Genomic DNA, 23,801 nt, shown 5'->3' with positions numbered 1-23,801 from the left:
AGGAAAGTTGTACCACAAGCATGAAACACTGAACCTTGAGATGATTTTTAGAAAACTAATCTAGTTACTAATGCTTCGGTAACCATATTAGCACTGACTGCAAAACACTCCGTTGTGTCATTACTTTCTTCAGCAGCAGCTCCCATCAAGCTGTACCTATGCAATGTAAAATTGGAGTTGATAAAGAAGAGAGGACGATAGGGCAATTGGAGACACAGTTTCAGTTGCTGACTGACAACACTGCCATCCCTTAACATGGTTTTATTTAGTTATTACAACCATCTCTCTGTAAATGACACTTAGGATTATTTAAGATTATGTTGTAATCCTTTTAATCCCCACTGCTTTAAATTTCAGGCTCAACACCAAAGAGCAAACTAGCACTTAGCGGAAATGTTTAAAGCATGTGATTTGAACATAAATCTTCTTTTATTCGCAACTCTTCTGATGAAGACCTAGTGTAACGTGTCAGTTTGCCAGGGAGACGGAGACGATACCCAGCTGCAAATTGCACCGTGTGCTCATAGGATCCTGTGAAGCTGCTTCAAACAACTTTCTGCTTTCATGTTCTCCTTTGTCAAGAAAATTAAGCATTCACAAGACAATAGGTCTTGATAAATACTTCAAGGTGGGGCAGAGGACCACAATGGCATTGAATAATGATACAACAACAACAACAACAACAACAAACAACAAACAACAACAATGCAATGCCTGACATCCCATGAACAGGCATGCATCCCATTTGCTTCTACCAGTGGGGAAATTGGCACAAATAGCCGCTTACCATCTTGCTGGCAAGCGGCGGTTGCAGCCCAACACAGTGCCTCCTCTCTCCCCCGGATGTGCAGTGCCATTTTAGATTGTTTCCCTGCTGCCACGGAGGCTCACAGGTTCTCACCTAAGTCATCCTTCAAATGAACCAATCCATTGCAGCCCTGGGACACTGTTCAGCCCGGACACTGAGGTCCAGCTCCGAGGGCCTTCTGACGGTTCCCTCACTGCGAGAAGTGAGGTTACAGGGAACCAGGCAGAGGGCCTTCTCGGTAGTGGCGCCTGCCCTGTGGAACGCCCTCCCTTCAGATGTCAAGGCAATAAGCAACTATCTTACTTTTCAAAGACATCTGAAGGCAACCCTGTTTAGGGAAGTTTTTAATGTTTAATGCTATATTGTGTTTTTAATATTCGGTTGGGAGCTGCCCAGAGTGGCTGGGGAAACCCAGCCAGATGGGCGGGGTATCAATAATATATTGTTGTTGTTGTTGTTGTTGTTGCTGTTGTTGGGTGGGGGTGGGGCATGGCCATCTACTTAGCCCAGCTGACCACTCAGCACAGCATCCAGTCGGCTGGGAGCGTCACCCAATGCTTGCAAGCTAGTTGTTTTTTTTAGCAGGTGCTTACACATAAATCTAGCCAAATTATGAGGGAAGTATACGAGGAGGCGTCAAGGAATCCTAAGTGGGCTCACCCTCATGGGAGCAGCCCCTTGAAGCTGGCCCTGACAACTGAGGCAGCAATCTTCTGTGCATAGGATGGTGCTGAAATCTACATCACTGTTACTCATAAGGCAGCACCTTTGTGATCAATGGAGAGTAATCAACTAAATAGTTGTGATAGCCCAATAGGATTTACTCTCCATCCACCTACACCTTGCGCCATCTCCACATCTGCTCTGGAGGGTTGGGGGAACGCCCAGAACAGATGTAGTGGGTGTGAGAGAAAAGGAGAATGCTTCATTGCACATTGTGCTGGTAGAACATTTTGCTTCGCGCTATGTTGACTACAACCCAACTTCTTTAGCATCAGCGAATAAGCATCACTTATCCTGCCAACCTAGCAGTTTGAAAGCACGAAGTGCAAGTAGATAAATAGGTACTGCTCCGGCAGGAAGATAAACGGCGTTTCCGTGCGCTGCTCTGGTTCGCCAGAAGCGGTTTAGTCATGCTGGCGACATGACCTGGAAGCTGTACGCCGGCTCTCTTGGCCAATAAAGCAAGATGAGCACCGCAACCCCAGAGTCGTCCACAACTGGACCTAATGGTCAGGGATCCCTTTACCTTTACCTTTATAAGCATCACTATAAAACTTTCTTTACATTCATTAAAATTATCTGACTTTGGAATAAATGCATAGCTGATTGAGCTGGCTCTAAGAGATGCAGAGGTGTTGCTTTTTTACCTCCCCATCCCTGTGCCGTCTTTGCTCTGGAGTGAACCTGTCATTAAAGCCCTAAGAAATAATAAAAATAAACAGGCAAATTCCACTCAGTTGGGAATATAGCTTATGTAAGCAGCGTGTGAAAGTTCTGTTTACAGGAGTTCACTAGGTCAAGGATCCCAGTCTTAAACCAAAAACAAATTACCTACCAACTTTTAAAAACAAATTGAACATGGCACATTAATCAGCAAATCAACAGGTTCTCAAGGGTTTTCAGCTGATTCAATCATCAAGACACTTCAGGCCAGGGGGGTGGGAAAAAACAGGAAAGAGTGAATAAAATGTTACATGTTCCAATTGCCTTAACAAAGTACAAGCATTGCCATGGCACACTCTATACTATGCATGGAAAGGAACTCTGGTTTGTTTAGTTTTTTTGCTCTGTTTTTAATGATGAAATTGCCAAATAATGATAGGGCAATAATAAACCATCTCCTACCTGGAAAACATTCTTTTTGCTAGACTTGTCTTTAGTCCATTCGATGTGAGCTCCACACAAGTCCACCCATTCAGGTTTATACCCTGCTTTCTGTTGACAAAAAAATGAGAATCAGTTATAGCAAACTTTATCAGATAAAATCAGAAAAGATTGGCTAGGGAAACTACTATCATCTGAATATCCCAGTACAAATTTCCTTATACAGTATGAGCCTACTCCTAATATCAGAATTAGAAACACTTCCACTTCCTGAGGGACAGACTACTAGAAAAATGAATGTTGGTACCTTAAGAATTCAATTATCTCTGCAGTTTGTTTCTAAAAACTTAGAGGTGGTGTATAGTACTTTAACCAGGCTGCGCCTACTCAGTGGGACAGCTGAGGTAAGGAACAGCCACTATTATGGGCAATTAGTTCATTACCTCACTACCATTTAAACCAGGCACATCAAACTTCCAAGAGACTGTGATTTACTCCCAGTATAAAAAAAAACCTGGCTGTGGTCTACCCATTGTCATTGGAGGAAGAGGGAGTGTGGGGTGTGTGGATTGCCCAGAATTGTTGACCTTTTTTTTTGCAGAGGATTGCCCAGAGTTGTTGAGTTTTTTTGGGTAGGATTGCCCAGAGTTCTTCAGCTTTTCTTTTTAACTTTCAGTAAACTTTATTTAACCCCATGATCAATAAGGGTCCCGCGATCTACCAGGATCAGCCGGAGAACTACTGGTAGATCATGATCTACTGGTTAGACATGCCTGATTTAGACAATGCCTTTCTGTAAGGCCCTGAATACTTAAAAAGAGGTTAGTAGTGCTTTAAAATGAGTTATCGATTTCCCTAGCATTATGAGTTCCTTGTTTGCTGATGGTTTGTTGTTTGTTTTTATGTTAGAAAGGGCTGTAAGTTTCAGTTCCTGAGTGCCAACCCTTTTGAGGAAGCTGCTGTCCAGCCGAGGTGAACAGAAAGAGGCCATTTCCCCTCCAACCAGCATAGCAACCAAGCATCAGAAAGGCACAACCTGGAAGATAGAATTTGTGGAAGGCGGTGCTCTGTTTTATTACATTTTGACACATATGTAAATAATATCATTTATATTAAATCTTATTTGTGTACTGCTGTTTGATGTTTGAAAGTTTTGTCTTTTCCCTCTCTGTTTAAGTCCTTTGCTGTGAGTTCCTTCAGAGACCCTTAATTAAAAACATTAAGCATCATGCATTTTTAGAGTAAAAAGAAAGGAAGTTACAGGGCTCCTAGGAATTTCGTTGTTGTTTTTCAGATGCCTTAGTATTACATGAAATTAAAAATCTATTTTCAATTGAACAACTCTAATCTGGTTATTTCAAATCTTTCTTTACACCGATAACACAGAAAAAATAAATGGTATTTTAAAGTTAACGGACAGCACATTAGTTACCACAATGAGGTAGGTGGATCACAGTTGTAACAACAGAAGGATAAACTTTGGATCTCCTTTGAAATCTGTCAACTTTGCTGGAATGCATAAGCAAATGCTCTCTCCTTTGATCAAATGATTATTAAACAACTATTAAGTAAGGCTGGGCTGAAATTCTCTACCCCCTTTCCAAGGACAGTGTATTTTGTGGGGGGAAAATATTTGTAACAGTCATCCCCGCCCTGCAAGAATGTCTCTGAGAAATACACTACATTGTGATGCAGCACTTTTCCTGTATGGCATTGAGTCCCAAATTAGAGTAGAATGCCTTCAGAGGTTGCTGAAGGAAGTCTACCCGCTTGAAGTGGTGGAAAACTCTTTTTTCGGGGGGGGGGTACCAATCATTCGATGGTGAAACCATCACATGGTTCCACCAGAAACTAAATTAAGTCCAGTGCTGTTCAGCCCACAAGCGATCACACCAATTTAGTTGTGTGAACAGAAATTCACATTGAGGAAGGTCTACAGCTTGGTAGCAGAGCTCATGCTTTGCATGTAGAAGGTCTCTGTTTCAGCCCCTACCATCACCAGGAAGGACTGGGAAAGACTGATCTAGCTCTGTGTAAGTTGACTAAGGAAACTGCATGCAGAAGCAGCTCAGATGTGCAAAGTACCCTTTGAAAAATGAGATGTTGCTGTTTGTATTGTAACTGACAGTTCTGCATCCTTCCTGCTATTATTCATGATTGAGCCTTTCCATTCCCACACAACTGCAACAATTAACATATATGCCTCCACCTGTTACCCAGCTCCTTGAACCGACCAAGAAATCCAGAATGTCTTTGTGTCTCTTATGAATCCTTCTCACTGTCCTCTCTTTACCATGATCACCTGAATGGACAGACTAAAGCACCCTCACCTGCCCCAGAGCATCAACAGAATGTTATCTTGAATGTATAAACTAAGGAGACACATCTGGGCGTGTTTAATTTGCCAGTATCCAGTATTGAAAAGAACACACGCAACCGAAGCATTTAAAACATTTTTGTCTTTCCTCTGCTTTATGAAATTCATAGGAATCCTCTGTTCTGAATAAACTATCTGGCGGGAGAAAAATGTATACTGTATAGTGGACTAGAATTTTATGTCAAAACGGAAATGTGTTTAAAAAGACATTTCCCTTATAGAATGTTGCTGACAACTGAATCTGAAGGATACACAGTAGCAGAGTATTTTTATACCACAGTCAGAGCAATTGATGAAAAAAACTGAAGAATACACAATTGAAAGGAAGGCAAAATTCAATGTGTCTGCAATACACATTTCAGAGGCGCTGCCTGTCCGCAATGCACACCATTTTATTTTATACATCTATGATGTTTAGCAGAGTTGCACACGTGCAATGTCAAATGTAGACCCTATTCAGTAGTTCTTCTTTCTCCCTGCCCTCAATTATAATTGTACAAGGGGAGAATAGGGATGAGTCCATTGGACCTGCCTCCTCCTGCATGTCCGTATCTCTCAGTCACACACATATTGGGGGCTTAACTTCTCCAGCAGGGAGCCTTTTATACTTAGGTAGGATCCCTGCAGGATAAAGAAACCTCAAAGAGCAAGCTGCTAGGACCTGGCAGTGCAAATGGTATCACAAGCTAGGGCTTAAATGATTCTAGATAGTCCTAATGTACTCATGAGGTTCTGACAGACAACACACTTCAGCCAGATTACGGAGTTTCAATTTAATAATTGATTCAATGACCAGTTTGTAATACTATGGCTCCATTTGGAAGCAACCCTGGTCTATATGTTGCTTTATCATACCTGGATATCTTCTGAAATATATAAGGACATTGTTATTTAAAAACTGGTAATTATTAACTCAGTCCAGTTTTTTTTCTTGCTGTTTCCAAATGTAACTGCATATATGTAAGGGTATGAAGGTCTATTGGAAGGCACTTTTATTTCTCCCTCTATATTGCTGAAATAGAACTGTTGCACTGAAATATTTTGTTTCATATTTTTGTTTCATTTTTAAAAGAAACGATCAATTTATACCCAGTACTTAATAATCAGGAATTAATGAATTAATACGTTTATGTTTTAAGAACATATCCATCTTTGTAATAAATTGCATAATTTTCATGCCCAAAATAAGATTGCTGTGTTATTAAATTCATACCACAATGAATGAATATTACGTTATTTAATTAATGGTTGAATTCTTCCGTTCTCTAAAGTAAACAATACTTGAAAGTAAAATCAGTAAACAAATAATTTTTAATGAAATCACATGTGTACATTTGCTTCCTTGCTCCTATCAAAAATTACAGTAGGATGAATGGTTTGCTGCAAACATCACATTAGCTGCATCAGAAACAAATAAGCTTGCCTCCATAGACTCCTTCTGGTAAAGAACTTTTTTTTCAGATTGTTAGGCATGAAGGGGGGGGGGAGAGATCTGAGCAGCTGTACTTTAGCAATGGGATAATTTGGACATTAATGAAATAATATAATGAGTTCAATTGTTTTGTGGCAAAAGCTGGATCCTATGATCTGACCATTTTTTATTATCTATTGATTGAATAGTGCCTTCATTTCTGTTCCCTTAGAAAATAATAATAACAATAATAAAACCACACTAGCCAAACTGGCCTATTTGCATGCCCAAGCACATTTGTGCATTGACTGGCCCTTTCCCAAGTTTATGTTCCATTTGCAGCTACTTGTGGTGCATAAGAAGCCACTTCTCCAAATACCAAAAGTACCAGATTTAACGGGTTGTACCACAGGGAGGTGCTATTGGAAAGGAAGGTTTGCAGCTTCAGTCCATGTTTCTTCCTACATCTGGACTTTGTTTAAGCCCTAAACCTGTTCCTTGGCCTCTTGACAAACTTTTTGAGCCTGCCTTTCTGACCCATGCATTCATGGTGGTGGACAACAACTTCATTGTGAAGCCTGAAAAGGATCTTCAACGTGACTGAGGAAGTTGATCATTTTGGCATCAGTTGCTGGGGTGGGGCTAGTTGCCTTTTGGAGATGAAGATGCTCCTCTGGATGATCTAGATTAAGACTTAGTTGACTTGGAACATTGCTACTTAGGCCTGAAACTGGTAGATTCCCTTGATTTGTTGTTCTGAAAGGAATGATGTGCTGTGGCTTTCTTTTATTTTCACCAAGGAATGAAATCAGACTGTCTGAAAAGCTTACTTCTTGTCTCAGTTGAGACCCTAGGTCCACCTTCCATTGGCATCACTAGTGTGCATCCCACCACAGCATTAGTGGGCAGTCCTAGCAGTCATCTGGAAGATACTAAATGAAGGGTTGGTCCTAAGAGCCACCAGCAGTTCCTCTACTCCTTTGCAAAGACTGAGTTACTAAAGAATGCCTGTAGGGGCCACAGATTCAGGTTCCTGGGGGCTAACTCAATCTGTCCTTAAGCTCCTGCCCTTTTTGTTTCTCTGTGGCTGATGATGATAAGACAACCACTGGAGTATCCACTTTAAATCAGGGTGGGGAATTGGATTTGGCCAACAGGCCAAATCACTCATTCCCCCAACTCAACTGTGACAGGTGGCTGGAAATACTACAGATCTATGCAAAGGCGGGGGGTACTCTGTTTGGAGGAACCAGTTCGGATTCAAATCACTTTCTTTGAATGGAACATTTCCCCACTTGGATTTAAACTGCTTCCTCTAAACAAAGCATTTTTCTCCATCATCTCCTGAAGACGTCTCCAATCTACAAACAACTCCATCAGGACCAAAGTAGCTGCCAATCAGGGAACAAACACGCAGAAATAAGAGAAGACTTTTGAGGATCATTTTGCCCCTCCAGCCATACTTTGGCACTCAAAATACCAAAATAGATAAACTACACAGCCCAGTTTTGGACTGCAAAAGGAACACAATTAAGCAACTGGAATGCCACAATGCAGGACTTCTGTGGCCTGTGTATCAGCTTGATGATCACAAATTGTGATAATACACATTTTGTTTGAAAATGGAAACATACTATGTTATCACTGCAGAATAAAAGCCTATCATATTACCAGCAAGAGATATACAACACGTTTTCTCCTTCATTCCCATAATGAACCATTGAAGGAGAAGGACAAGCTTCCCTATGGCTCACAGTTCCAATGGTCAAACTAATAAAAAGCAAGGAAACAAGCAGGGGGCTCTGTATCACCTAACATATCTAAATTTATTTATTGTTTCTGACTCCTGTCATATAGTGCACCTTTTTGGCCACCCATCAAACCAATACGGTATGGCAGGTTTGATCAAGCCTTGGGAAGCCATCACAATAGGGCTCTGTCAAACCTTTCCCTGTTCAGTCTATAGTGTCACTAATTTATGGATTTCTCTGTTTTTCCGGAGTCCAGAATAGAGGAGGCTCAATCTCAGCAGCAGCTAGCACTGAAGGGAAACATGCCGTGATTATTTGTACAACATATCTGTCACATATCTGAAGGCTACAATCGAAGGTCTCCCCTCGAGGAACTTTTCCTCCCCAAAAGTATACTGAATTCTACTTTGAGGTGCATTAACTATATTAGATAGAGTCATAAGGAATATTCAGGAAATGTTAGCCAGATGTAGAATATGTCACATTTATATGAAGATAAAAATCACTTTGCTAACTTACAGTGTTTTGCTCTTTGGTAACACCCTATATTAAGGTGCCATTTATAACTACTTTATTATTATTTATGATATGCAAGTCACTTTACAGCAAGCTCAATAGCAACTTAAATTCATGTATTAAAGATGCATACACAGGGTTTAATACAATTTACGTCTTATAATATCCTTTGTAACAGATTCTCATCGCCTCATCTGTTAAGCATTTATTACTAATGCATTTTATAACATACTTTATAATACATTATTTGAGGAAGTAGTTGCATTTAGAGATCATTTCATAAATAAGAATAAAGCATTTATAACTGGCACCTTAATTTAAAGTGTTACCTCCACATTACTGGAGAGCCACTCACCATCCGTCTCACTTTGCAATTATTTTCAAAAAGCACCTCTTAATAAAAGATATGCTGAGTTCTATTTCCCCTCCTCTCTCATCTGATTAAAAGTTTATTGAGTCATTTTCTTACATCAGATCTTAGAAGTCTACGGCTTAATAGTTCTGTGCTCTTTTATGATGCCAAACTTTATGTTCAACAACATTTCTGAAAAAGAAAAAGGCGTAAGAAAGTGAGCTGCTTACCAGATTGGCCACGGCTGCCTGCTTGGATTCCTTGTAAAATTCTATTTTCTGACCGGTGAGAACAAGCCAAGAAGTCGTCCAGTTTTTCCTTTAAAGAAATAACAACAGTTTTATTGAAAAAGGATCAATTAAGCAAACACAGATTACTTCGTACATAAAGACAGATTCACTTTTGCAGGCCAAGCACATGTGACGCATCAGGGCTGGACTCCAGAAACCATTACTACTGCTTACCTAGAGAGGGCTGGAGCAAGGCAGGCCAGTGGTGTCGGTTGGGAATAATGATTGCAACAGTAGGACCACTAGATTGGTGAACCCCTGCAACTCAGCCCCACCACAAGCAGCACTACTGAGCCCAGGGCTCCAAACTATTTACATATAACGGTCATCTGCTAGAATAAAGTTTATTTGAGTTTCCAAGCTGGACAGTCAGGCATGCACTTAAGAACACTACCCAAATTCAAAACAGTATTCAGTACATCTCTTCTAATATTGACAGAATTGCAACTGCATGGGTTTAGCCCAATGGTTTGGTAGCTCAGATGCTGTGTCCAAACAGCTACAGCTTTATCCTTGGTTATATTTACAAGTCTGGTTCAGTAGTCTCATTATGACAACTAGGCTTTCTAGGTTGCTCTATGCAAGACCAATTCACAGCACAGCAAGTGGTAGGAAATCAGGATGAAACAAAGCAGAAGAATAAAGGAAAGAGGATAATGAGCTATCAAAAGAGCTGAAGAAACTAGTTCTATAGGACTACTTAATGCTTTGCATTTTTTAAAGATATACAGCATTTAAGAATATATATAAACATCTGATATGTATTTTTAAAAAACCATGCATATAATAGATGCATACTTAGAATCTTTCTTGATGAGTGAAATTCTGCTAAAGCTGACACTTCAGTCTTAAACTTTATAGTAAGGTCTGATTTAAATGTTCAGTAGCTTATTTGGGACAGTAGTAGTCTCATGCAACCGTATCAGCTCATATTTCATGGGGAAAGATGCCCTGTTTGAAATTACCATTAGATTCAATCTGCAGACTTGTGTGAGCCATGTTGGAGCTCAAGTGCTTTAATTCGCCATTTGAAGGCAATTATAATGGATTTCAAATATGATAATGTTGCATCGTTTGCAACTTGTTGACTACAAAGATTTGCCACAATGCAGCACAAAATTAAGTGGACATAAACCACTGAAATCAATTGGCTCAAACGTATTTAAGTCTGCCTTGGCTTCAGCAGTGGTGCATATGGTGGGCTTGCTGGGCTGGGAGGTGGCGGGGCCAGAACCACAGGTGTACTGGCAGGAGCACCAGACTGGCCTCTTCAGGGCTACCACTCCAACCCAACCCCATCCAGGTAAGCAGCAGCAGCCCTGGTGTCTGGAGGGTGGCTCTGCAATTCTGCAGCAGTAGATGTACTGCTATTGCTTGAATATTGCCCTTTACTACAAGTGGAAATAATTAAACTGAATTTACTTCCAAGTAAGGGGATTTACAGTTGTAGTTTCTCTCGTGTCTCGAGTTGGCATAATAAGTAGAACACTTTCACGCAAGTCCATGCAAAGGTTCATGTTTTTCTAGAGCAAGGCCCATGACGGTTTGTCGTCATTTTGTAAGCAGACACAATTTTTTCGTTTGTTTCTTTAGACTGAAAAGCAGAATAGAAATATCCAGCTACAGTCTAAGAAAGTTGGGACAATCGGTTCTGCCACTCCAGATATTTTACTTCTGGTCCATCATTTAAATAGGATTAATGCATGCTAAATATGTAGATCCTATCCTGTAGAAGCAACTTTGCAAAGTGGGAAGGCAGAGGCAGAAACCAGAAATTAGATGTGTTTAAGATCTAGTTCATGTATTACCTGCAGTGGTTTTCTGTAGTCCAGTTCAGTAATATATTAAAGTAATGAACGCCAGGATTACATTAGCCTGAACTTCTATTCCTAACTAAAGAATGGACTGTGGCACAGTGTTTACCACATATGGATATGGCATACTTCCTACATTTTGATTTCTGTCTGTAATATATGAGTTTCATTAGCATTACTTCGTCTTGTTTTCTGAAATACTGGCACATAAAAAACAAACATTTCCTTACATTTTTTTTAAGTACAAAATACTTTAAAAAGGGGGGGGGTACAAAATGGAACCTTTTGCATAGAATACAAAATAGTATTCTATGCAAAAGGTTCCAGAGCACTGGTATTCATTGGGTGGATTGGGATCCCAGAAGTGCATTGTACCCTAGGCTAAGGTTAACTGTATCAGTAGCACCAGCTTTGAGGTTTGTCTTTGTTAAGAAAAAGAGGGATTCTAAGGCAGAGGGTAGCTTGGAACCTTCCAAATGTTGTTAGACTCCAACTTCCATCAGCCCCAGTCAGCATAGCCGGTGGTATCAAATGATGAGAGTTGTAGTAAAATAACATCCAGAGGAGTAAATTTCCCCTTGCCCTGGGTTAAAAAGAAAAATGGAACTATCACATGCAAAGGACAGCATACTCTAGTATCGCTAACATTTATGTAGAAATACATGTCTTTAGCATTGTGAAATATATATACAATTCCATATAGAGCCAGGGGTGGTTTTTTTCTGTCTTAGAAAAAATCAGTTCAGCAAAAGGTAATATAGAGCTGGACAGATGGTACGACCACAGCTCTTGATCTTTGGATTGTCAGTAAAGTTTGGTGTGTTTTTTTAAATAAAAGTTAACCTAACAAAATGGATTAAATACATTTTAAAGAATGACACCATGTTGAGGTTTGTCTGGTGGCCCCAAAGTGACAGTTTAGCAACAGATTAAAAGGAGACAAAATCAAATAGAATGCTGCCTCAAAATGATGCAAGAGAGAGAGAGAAAACCCCTGCAACTCTCAGATATAAAACACCTGTAAATTGTTTTCATGCAAAAAGATAAATATGAACTACACAGCTGCATAAAACATAATGTCAAACTTCAAGCAGCTTTTTGTAAACTAAAAGCAATGAACTTCTACAGCTTTCTCCTTGTGACCACTTTATTTGCATTCTGGCAAATGGACACCTGATGGCAGCACACTATAAGACCAACACAGTTTGCATTGATTGCTATATGTTCTTAAAGAAGCAGGGACTTAAGTTTAAGTAGGTAATTCTAGGTTTATAACAAAAATTATGACACCTCCATTTCTGCCCCCCCCCAATGTTCAACCACAGCAGCAGGAAGATCAGGCATTGTTTTCCTGTACTGGGCATGAAGAGTTACTAATAGATTCCAAACATCTTTTATTTTGTATAAATGGCAAAAGCATTCTCAAAAATAGCATAAGCAGATTTAGGCAACATTTAATTTTGCAGACATGCTTCACTTCTTCACAGAGGGGCCAGATCCAAATAAGGAAAAGGCTCATACACCTTTAATAGTTGTGTGGAAACAAGAATTTCAGCAGGCGTGCTCCCTCTTTCATCTGGCTGCCCTAAAGATTCTTGGAATAGGATGAAGGCTTGACTTAAGATTCATGTGGGCTGAGTTGCTTGACTAGGTTCAAGCTCCTCTCAGCCACACGGATTGCACTGAGTGACTCCCCTTCCTTATCCCTTGATAAGGGACTTACCCCTTGAGGCTCTTGTGGGGGGGAAAGGAGAAGGACAAATTCCCACCCTAAGCTTTACTTGTACAAAGGGCAAGGTAAAATACATGTAATTAATAAATAAAATGGTCGAGCAGTCATTTGATTAGAACAGGGGCACTCAATACAGTGCCAATTTTGGACCCACCAGCCCCAGCCTGTATAGTCAATGGTTGAAGATGGGAGTTGGGAGAGGACAATGGTGGCTACTCCTTCATTAGAAAAAGGTTATTCAACCCAAGTGAGAACCCAGGAGTTTAGTGACTATATAAACCAATTTAAATGTTCACTTACTCTGGTACTACAGTCTTCTCACAGAACAATGCTACTTCAGTTTTTCCTGCAGAGTTGGTTGTTCGAAAGGGTCTCCTGACATGAAAATGGTGCTCTACATAAAAACTTAACTCTTCAGAGAGATAGCTACCTGCCTCCTGCACTCCATTCTCCAAGTGAAAACTAAGATACCATATGTCCATAAGACTGTACGGCCTCAGAAAGTAAATACAGTGAAATCAGCTGTAAATTACCACAGTCACTATGAAGAAATACAGCCGTGACAATCCAGATTCCAGACACAGAATTTTTGAGTTGAAGTTGCCTCAAAAATCTGCTAATCCAGCCTTTGAATCCCAATATATTTTCTACACTCAATAATCACTAATTACTAATGACATTTCCACCTCCAGTTTGAAAAGCAACGATTTCCCTTCCCCTCAAATTACGGTCTGGGCAGAGTGATCCATGTGCTTGCCACTGCCAGTTTCAAGTCCTCTGCCTGAGGCTGAGGGCAGAAGTGGCACAAGAACTGCAGCTTGCTAATACAGCACCTATTATGAAAACACAGCAGGATGCACTTATTTCTAAAAGATTCTCCAGTTTAATTCTTTTCTTTTTAAAGGACTCTGTTTGGGGGCTTTTTAAAACAACAACAACATTGGGAGGGTTAAAACTTAAGAAAATGAAAATCTAGCAAGTTCCCAGGGCAAAAAAAGAATTGCTACAATTAAAGATAATGAATCAGTATCTTGTTTCTGCTTCCACTGAAATCACTTTAAAAACAAAAAAGGCACCCCATGGATAAAATACATTATTTTGTGAAACTTTTACCATAATCAAACCCCAATGTTCTTAAACTATGTATTTGCTGCAGATTAATAACATAGAAATATATTACCCTTCCTAATTTATAATACAGAAGAAAGACCCATGAATTCTGTGTACCGTATGATGTCACCTTATGAAATTACTATGATACTTTGAGCTCAGTCTGCAGGTCAGGCTCTTATAGCTACCCCTTCAAGAGATAATGAGCTTTCTAACACTTTTGCTTATACTGTAAGTTTTGGTTATTGCCTCATACCTTTGCTTCTTGCCTCCATCTGCAATTTTAGCTTTTAGAAGACACCCTTCTTTGATTACCTGCAATAAAGAACAAACATATGCTAAATTCTTATTTGTGCTTTCAGGTTTCCCTACACTGGCATACTGCCAAAGAAACTAGTTCCCACCCAATTGTTTTAATATATGTTCACAAATGCAGCTTAAACCTAGTTGAGCTGTGCTCCCCAGCTAAGGCAGGTATTATGTGTTGAAGGGCTTGCTACAAAGTCTTAAAAAACGAACAGAAATGAAAACAGAAATGTTGCAAGAAAACGTATCAGTGAAGGGCCGGGAAAAGCAAAAGGCATCCTTTAGCAGCAGCTAGCAGCCATGTAGCTTAGCAGGACCCACCGGTAGAAACACTTGCCCTAGGATCCAACAGTGGATAGCTACAAGCCACCATATGAAATTTCTCATAGTGGCCTAGAAGATTCTGAACTTTGGTCTGAACAGGTGCAGAATATAGGGCTTAAGACTGCCCAGAGCCCATGAAACAAGACAGGATACAGAAATTAACACCACATTGGTTGGACTACTACCTCACCTCAGCTTATATTTGAATCCAGGTCTGCACAATTTACGAACTTAAGACAGAGCCACCAGCCCTGTGTGGTGGTTCTCCAAAGCCTCAATAAACCTATTGATAAATTCCTTGGCTTTTTCTCCCCAGGACTGCCAAAACAAGGAGTTTGTCAGCCTACTAGCAGGCTACAACACTGGACCTGTGTGCTGCATTCAACTACAGTGGGTCACTTCAGTTATTCAGGCCTGGCAGATGCAGGCATTTTATTACACTGCTGCACAATTTTATATAAGGTTATCTATTGCCATAAAATAAGTTATTAAGTTTAAAATACACTTTTTAATTAAAATATGCAAACAGTCCATAAAAGATTCATATATAATATTGTTTGTTTTCATTATATGTAAGCCAAATTTTGGAATATAAATATAAAAACGTATGTTACAGTATCAGGAGCATACTCTGCATTTTTATGAACAGCTGAGATTTTGGAACATGTTGGGCAACGCATATGCTACATAACACACGTTCTTCATGAGCTCCTGAAATTTTTGGAAGCACAGGCTATAGGTACTAATGCATAGATTTGTGTATGTTGGACCATATTTTCAGTACTGAATGCCGAAGAAAAAAAAGGATCACCCAAAGAGCTGTTCCTCAATAAACAGATTGTTGCTCCACTCAGAATCAGGTTGTTGCTCCATAAAGCAATGCAAGGATTTTTTTGATCATGTTCACATAAATCATCCAGCCTTCTCCCACCCCATGGCACCAAGATTATAGCAAACATCTGGCCTGTTCCCCTTCTCATTCTGTACCTTACTTATGCACACTGTTCTTGCCAGGATACGTACAAGGAAGGAAGTTATTTTCCCCTGGCTAAAATGTGAATTGGAGATGGCTCCTGTTTACCATCCAAGCTTCAGATTAGTTTCTCTGAAACAGATCCCAATTTTGGTCATTTTGCCCTCTTGCCGAAGTAGTTTATTCCAATGGAAAAAGGCAACAACCAGACATTGCAACTCTGGGCTGACACAGATGTAACAGTGAGGAGGTAGTGAGCCACAGAATTACATGCTCTCTTCCCACAGTCCTTTTCTTTGAACCTTTGACACATGACCAGGCCTCAGAGGTTGGAAACATTACGTCAAAACTGCACCACAGAAAGACACGTGTGTTTTGCATTGGTGAGCATCTGTTCAAATGTCTTCATCACAATCCTTCCAGGAGGATTCAGGTTATCGTTTCATTCCTTCCACAGATGGATGGCATGAGATTACTGAACATGAAATGTCCTTACAGCACTTGCTATCTTTTCTGCCTCAATAAATATCCATCATTTGTTTGGGGGTGTTGTTTTTTAGCTGTACTGTTCCTGCACCTTTCTAGATGAAGAAAGGTTGAGGGAGCAATAGCCCTGAACATAAACGAGCACAGAAATAAGGCAGAAGAATTCAAGGACTCTGTATAGGGGCGAAGGAAAGGATAAAATGACATGCTTTTATTGCTTTATGCTTGTTCATATTTCATGCAGTTAATGCATCTATGTGACTATGCCGTGCAATATCTCTATAGATGTTATCTGTGTGCTTGAATATTTTACATAATGGCAAGGAAAAGAATTATGAAGTCGGTATAAAAAATTATTCAGAAGTCTTACTGAGAGCAGTGGGGCATTGCTTTAAAGAAGGTCTGTGTTCTGGAGCATGACTGGATAGGAGGAAGAATTGCCTGGAGAATGGAATGTTATGGTAAGAGGGAAGGGGAATCTATTGGAGGGCAGGACACTGGGGAAGGAAGGAGCAGTTGGGATATGTCAGCTAAATGGGTGGAGGCCAGTGTAGAGGGCGGATGAATTTCCTAGATTAGGAAAATGTTCAGGAGATGAGATCTCCTATTCGAAAGGTTCTCCGTAAAAGCAAAGCAACAAATAAATTCACACCATAAACCATACTGAACTGATCCAAAAACTTAGTTTGATATTTATTTGTTATTTATACAAATAAACATCTGCTAAATAGTTAATTCTGAGGTCTCTCTCATACAGTTCACATTCTGAGGCCTTGAACATCTACCTGAAAGCAAAGAGTGCATAGGAGGATGGTGACAACTGCAATCTAGATCTGAGGTTTGGAAGTTAGACCCGTAGAAGAATTTTATCTTGCTGGCAAGAAGTTTCTGTGCATATACAGAGCACTACTGTCAACAAAAGCTTCCATGGCCCAATTCATACATAAGTGTAACAGTATGGTAGAAATTGACCTGTGGTCTTGTTTTATATACTCTTCTTGGGTAATATTTGTATTGAGGAACCATGTGAGTACGGACAATGACATAGTGACTTTCCAAGGCCACATTGTTCTCCAAGGGACCAGGCAACATTTATATGAGAAGGATTTGCACTCATCCCATGGTTCCTCAATATAGATGTTATGGAGAGTCACTGAGGTGTACCATGGAGAATCAGTTCCCACATCATTGTGGCAACATTTGATTGTATGCCTCTTACGTTCTTGAGAGGAGGAAGGGGAGGTTCTAGGTACATAAAAAAGATGCACGGCTGGAAATGGGTTTCTTCTTCTTCTATAAAAACTGCAAAAAGAATTTGGTGGACTGAATGAAGGAAAATAAACTGAGTTTGAATCCTGGCAAGTCAGAGGCTCCATGCATGACTGGTTCCTATGCCTAAGAAATTATCTGCCCTGATTGGGATTGTACTCTTTTTGACAGAGCAGGCTATAGTTCTTAGATTTAGCAGAATAGCAACAGAATCAGTTTGCCCTCCCTACCTCCAAAAATCATTCTCTCAGTTAAAGTCACTTTCATCATCTAGCTATTCAAATTTTAGGTGTTTCAAATTTCACTATATTTGCTGAGCTGTGCTGTGTTGGAGGGAGGATGGAGAAGGTGGTAATGGCAAAGACTGCCTAGGCATGAACCAGAGGGAAGAAGCTTTCTCTCTATTCAGCCACACCACTAGGGAGCCAGCCAAGCATGCGGGTTCATTCTCGGGACTTGGCATGGTGGTGCCAACTAATTGGGACCAGCATGCTACTGCAGACATGCTGTGCCAGCAGAACAACAGAGTTGGACGCACATTGGCAGCAAATCCAGACTTATCTCTATCTGAGAGTTTCTCATCTACTTTAGGAACCATAGTGCAAGTGGAAACGGGGAACACACCAGGACTAATTTTTCTACAGGTTTTCTACAGGTTTATCCCTGCTCCTCACTGAGTAGCAAACTCTTCAGAAAGCAACTTCATGCCTAGCATTTTCTCTTGATTTTATTCATTTTGCTAAACACATCCATTTTTGGATAAGCAATGTCATCATGTAATAAATATCTATTAGTATTGCTGAAATGTCAGCTTTAATTTTCTTGAGTTAATGGGTAATTGAAATTGTATATCATTCACCACAATGGTTTGTAGATTCCAAAATTATTCTTTTCACTGTTTAACCAACCTTCCCCCAAATCTTTAGTTCTCTTCACCCTATTAATATATTGAGGCATCTGCAGCCCTAAGTACTTACCCTCCAAAAAACATGCATTACATTTTGATTAATGAAATCTGAAGTAAAGAACTACATCAATAAATTGTAAATTCTGTAATACAATTGCTTACCGTTTGCTCCAGTGGGCTGAGGAACTCAGAAAGTGTTAAATTGTGTTGGGAATGATTCCTTCTATGACGGGATATCTGAAAATGCATTCATTTACAAGTTAGAACCTGCTAGCATCAAATCAAACAATGCTGAACAAGGAAGGGTCGATTGAAAGTAACTTAACAGAACATACGCAGTTTGCTCTGCGCTAAGTGCTAAGAATCTGCATGCTAATAACACTGACACGCAGCCTTCTTTATTTATAACATTTTATCCCTCGCTACCTCTAGTAATAATAATTCCGTGTTTAATGAGCCTGCTCAGTAACCCTTTCAATAACTCTTTAAAGTCGGTCGGTATTGTTTTGAGATAGTCAAATACCTCTCAGTTCAAGTCATAGATGGACTCTGAAAACATTTCTGAAAAGGTTGGACAATCGGTTATTTCCAAGCCAGGTTACAAGCTTTGTTAAATGCAATTGCTCTCCCAATTGCCACTGAGAGAAAAGCATCATTCCCAGCCCCGTTATCTCCTAGCTTTCCCCCAACTTCATCACCTCCACTACATTCTACCTGCCTGCAATGTTGGCAGCTGTGACAGCAGCAGGTAGGTTCTTCTTCCTTCCCTAGTGCTACACATATGAATTCCTGCTATGGGAGCTCTCATGTAATTTAGCACCTTCTTTTCTATTTGTGGATTATGCTCTCCCCCCCCCAAAAAAAGAGCTTACCATATGTATTTAAAATATGTCAATGAAATTTAAGGAAAGAGGGAAAGAATCAGAGGTGCTTTGCTCTAAGTTATTTATTAATACATTTACATCTTTCACTTCTCTTCCATGGCACAGGTCCTGGCCTCCCATCCAGGCACTGATCTGCCTGAAGGGTGGAGGTGATGCTACCTCCTTATCATTTTATGTAAGTGAACCAAAATAAGAAACTATTTCTTGGTAGATTTTAATTGTGCTTTGTTTTAAAAGGAACCACAGTTTGCCATGCGGGACTGAAACACATAAAGAAATGTGTTATTTTTATCCAAAACAGAAATAATCAGTAAATTTTGACTGGTTTTTTAACTAGGCTCCCTGTCTTCTTTCATAGTAAAACACAGTTAACAAGAAGCCATAATATATGCTGTTTATACCGGTATGTAAATGTCGGACTCTACAAAATGTTCATAATTAATCCAGAGGGCCTCCCTCAAAATATACTTTAAAATATTATGATCCCATATTTTACGGCACACACTGCTTTCATGTTTATTTGTAAGCACTAACGTTTTAAGCCCTGAAACCTACATCTTAGAAAGTGCTCTACTCTCCCAGTGATAGCTAATGAGCTTAATGAATTACCCATTCTAAATTTAATACCAACGTTTCACAGAGAAAACAGATAAAACAGTCTCTGTGATTCAAAAGTTTCGCTGACCTATTTATGAGGAATATCACTTAACAATTTCATTAGAAATGAGTAACAGCTGGTGACATGGCTGTGTCCTAAAGTGTTTTTCTCTCTTAATATTCTGCATCTTAAGCAATCGAGCCTTCATAAGAAATACTTTCGTTAGTGGCAGTCCCTCCTTTGGGGAGAAAAAAAATGTCAGACCACATTTTCTGTATTTTGCAATCTTGTTTTCAGGAGTGTCATGCTCCCGTTTTATTAGCATGTAGGGTAAACAAGAATGATTTGCTGATGCTGTTGAGAGAACTTCTAAGATGTCAGACTTTCCATTTAGATTTTGGATAGAACTTTAATATTAATACAAACTGAGGCATGTGTGTAAATTCAAAATAAATTAGTTCCATTTATCTCCCCTCTCCATATCTTTTAATGTTATACAGATCTGGTGCTAATATTCATGCTACAACATCCCTATCTAAACTATTCAGGTCTATATCATTTTTATTCTCTCAAAGATCCCCACTCTTAATTATACTTTTACATATAACATAGCAGATAAAGTTGTGAGAGATCATTTTTCTACCCAGAATGAAAGAAAATGACCTCCCAGCATTCCTTGGGGGTCAATAAATGATACTCCATCAGTGATTCAAAGAGAATACGTTGGGAGTGATCAAGCTAAAGTGAAGCACTTTAACGCTGCAATTTTAAGCCGAGGGAAAATTGGACGTTCTTCACACACACACAGGCATATGTTGTGTATTCTTGATTTCAACAGATGAGTGAAAAGTGAGAAGTGTTATAACATTGTGGGCAGTCCTTAAAAAGGAATATTACTGACCTCCCTCAAAGAGCTATCATGAGAATCAATAAAAATTATGCACATATCAATGAAGGAAAACTACACTATGCTTATATATCAGTGTGTCACCTTTCTAATATAGTATATCTATTTTAGACAATGTATTGGCACTGCTATGTATAGATGTTGATACTAGACAAAAGAAAGATAGAAAAATGACAATTTCCCACAGACTAATAATCTAATCTGAAGAATTGTTGGTCTAGCATATGAGTACTTAGGATGAGGCCTGCCAATGTCACTGTGCTAGTGTAATGACCCCAAAATGATATCACACTCATGTTAACAATAATGTTGTGCTGTTAACACTCCAAGCAGGTATGATATTTTAAGATTCGGGCATAAGGGATAGTGCATGGTCAAACCCTTGTGATCTCTCCCATTTTCCACCACATATTCTAATAATCTCAATCATTTCCACTAAGCTTCAAGTATTAAGAAAGTCTGAGAAACCTTCAGAAGGTTCCTTTTCGGGAAAGCTGGCTTATCAGCAATTTTATGATTTGATGAACGTTCTTCAGTCAGCAGCAATGTCACCTGAAGCATTAAAAAGTCCACACACTAAGCGCTTGCAAGTCTATGGGCAAATCTGGTTTTGTTAAATTCAACCTCAGCAACTTTCCCCTCTTCCCTCCCCCCAAGTTAGCTAAAGGGTATAACAATACTGCTAGATTTCTCCTAGCATCCAGGAATGAAGTCATTGTCAGTTTCTGCAAAGGCAGAATTTCTGCAAAAATATGCCAGTTATCCTGAAGTAAACCAAGGGTTGACAATGTAACTTTATGGCGAACAGCTTTGTGATAAACAAAATGGAACAAATGCATGTAACTTAGGGTTACCAAGAATCAGAACACAACTGCAACATGTTCCAAGAATGAGGGCTACCAGCGTTATTGAAACAAGGAAGTAGCTCCTAGTGAAAAAGAGTGACATTGCAGTGGAATAATACTGGGTCCTTAAAACAAGTCCTTAGAACAAGTAAAAGGAAGTTGCTTTCACTCCTGCTTGGAACTAGAACTTTTAGCCACACATTGTTTAATAAAGAAGCTGGACTGTACATTTACTGTCTGAGTACTATATCACATTCCTTTGTTTGAATCTGTAAACGTCAGATTTTTTAAAAAACAACAACACAGATCTGTGTTACATTCTCCTTCCTTACATCTCCTTTTAAGTACACTGCCCTCTGTACACAGTTCAGTTCCCTAGTGTGTGTAAGAATAATGATAATGGCTTTGCTTGCCTTGACCCTCAGTTCAGTTATAAATCAAAACCTTATAGACCTTTTAACAGAGTAAGAGAGCCTTCCTTCAGGCTCAAGCCTATGAAGGTACTTCCCTCCCAATCCTGCAAGATATCAATGAAATTTATTATAAACAGTCTCAACTTAATCTGGATAATGAGCAGTATAATATCTTAAATAAAAGAAAATCAATATGTGTTATTGCACTCATATTGCACTGAACCAGAGCCCTGATTTAAGAGTCCTGAACGACAAGCATTGCTTGTGAGTAACCCCGCAAGGGATTGAAAACCTTGAGCAGTGGTCCAATATATTTTAGTTAGTGTATACATTCTCACTTGCACCTTCTATGCACCTTACTTCATACCATGGATTAATTGGATTACATTGCTTGGAGCACATCTGTATGTAGATGCATGTTACAGCCTTATTGATCTGCTCGCACTGTTATGTATGTTAATTGTCCTAGCAAACCTCAGGAGACTCAAGTGCCAGATGTCTAGATCTGACTAGTTTTTCAGAATATTGTGTGACCCTCTGGATGACTGCATGAAAGAAGAACTGCTCCTAATGTCACAATAGCTGAATCAGGGCAATGGCAATGGCTTACTTTGTATTTTGGTTGCTGTTGCAACTAAAGCCATAAGGTTGGGGGTATACATATAAATCAATAGGTTCTCCTATAAGATTGGGTCAACTTATAAAAAGGAGCAAGACATGGTGGACACATTTAATCATCTGGGAACACCTAATGCTGTGGTGCTTATGTGCTCTGTACTTTCTAAAGGAAAATTAGGGTGTACGTCTGATGATACAGCACATAATTTTTGAAATTCACTTCTGCAAGATGGGATGGTGGCTAATATCTTAGATGGCCTAAGGGACTGGTCAAATTCAGAGCCCAAGCTTATTGATCACTGAATAATAGCTGGTGGAAGTGGGCAACAGAAAGGAAGAGCCTATGGTTTTCATGTCCTGCCTGTGGACTTCCTGAAGGGACATGAGAGGCCACTTTGGGGAACAGGATACTAGACTATATAGGCCAGGGGTCATATTTTGTTTTTATTATCTTAGTTACAACAAAATGATAAGCTATATTCTTAGTTCCCTGACTCAATTCATTCCTTTCATTCCACTGCTATTCTTTTGTCACATCCTTCTTGTATGTGGCTTAAAGCAATATACATGAGGTTCTCATTTGGTCTCTCTCACAAGTGTAGGCCCGACCCAAATCTGCTCAGTTACAAATGTGAAATTGTATCAGTCATCTTAGAGCCAGGCCATACATTATAGGCAATATGTAGAATCAGCCTGAACCAATCTTCAGAATGGCATAATTACAGTAGTATGTAGAGCTGCTTACTCTATAGACGTGGTTTACTCTGTCTTATGTTGAGCTTTCCTGCCATTACTAAGAACGTATGGTTGTAGGACATGATTCCTATGCAGCCATTTCACATGGGAAATTGAGCTACAAGTTATAGGCATGAAACAACTAAACCTAGTGGAAAATGCTGCAAATGAGTTTGCTATGAAAGACATAACATATAAACTAGTGCATGAACTTATAATCAATCACATCCTAGTTGTACTTGACTTTTTGTCGCTCAAGCCTTGAATCTCAGCTTCATTTTCTGATTTTTACAATGATTTTAAAAAAAAATTCTCATAAAGTTTCCATGGCACTTAGCCAGGTTTATTAGTTGAGTTTTAATAAGCATTAATATAGCATGTTTCAAAATGTTTAACTCATCTTTTAAAAAACAGGTCACAGTAACTCCCATTTTACAGATAGGTAACGGAAGTTAAAGAACCATCAAGTTCAAAGACCATCAAGAACAGAATATGAAGAGTGGTTTCCCCAGGTCCAAGTCCAATACCAAAGCTGTTGGCAAAAGCAG

General features: G+C 39.5%; 1 protein-coding gene across 14 annotated transcripts in view; it reads right to left on the bottom strand.

Annotated features, from left to right (window-relative positions):
* The window catches only part of ARHGAP15 (Rho GTPase activating protein 15), a 371,887-nt gene that overhangs the window by 315,391 nt on the left and 32,695 nt on the right, over positions 1-23,801 (bottom strand). For all 14 annotated transcript variants that reach the window (XM_053406105.1, XM_053406066.1, XM_053406058.1 and 11 more), the window contains 4 exons: positions 18,416-18,490; positions 14,245-14,303; positions 9,273-9,360; positions 2,657-2,746 (listed from right to left, as the gene is read on the bottom strand). In XM_053406105.1, the coding sequence (XP_053262080.1) occupies positions 2,657-2,746; positions 9,273-9,360; positions 14,245-14,303; positions 18,416-18,490 (312 nt within the window). The remainder of the gene's footprint in view (positions 1-2,656; positions 2,747-9,272; positions 9,361-14,244; positions 14,304-18,415; positions 18,491-23,801) is intronic.

Source organism: Podarcis raffonei, chromosome 1 (assembly GCF_027172205.1).
Source record: "Podarcis raffonei isolate rPodRaf1 chromosome 1, rPodRaf1.pri, whole genome shotgun sequence".
NCBI classification, from domain to species: Eukaryota; Metazoa; Chordata; class Lepidosauria; order Squamata; family Lacertidae; genus Podarcis; species Podarcis raffonei.
The sequence above is the reverse complement of the archived record's forward strand: the minus strand, read 5'-3'. Positions and strand labels throughout refer to the sequence as shown.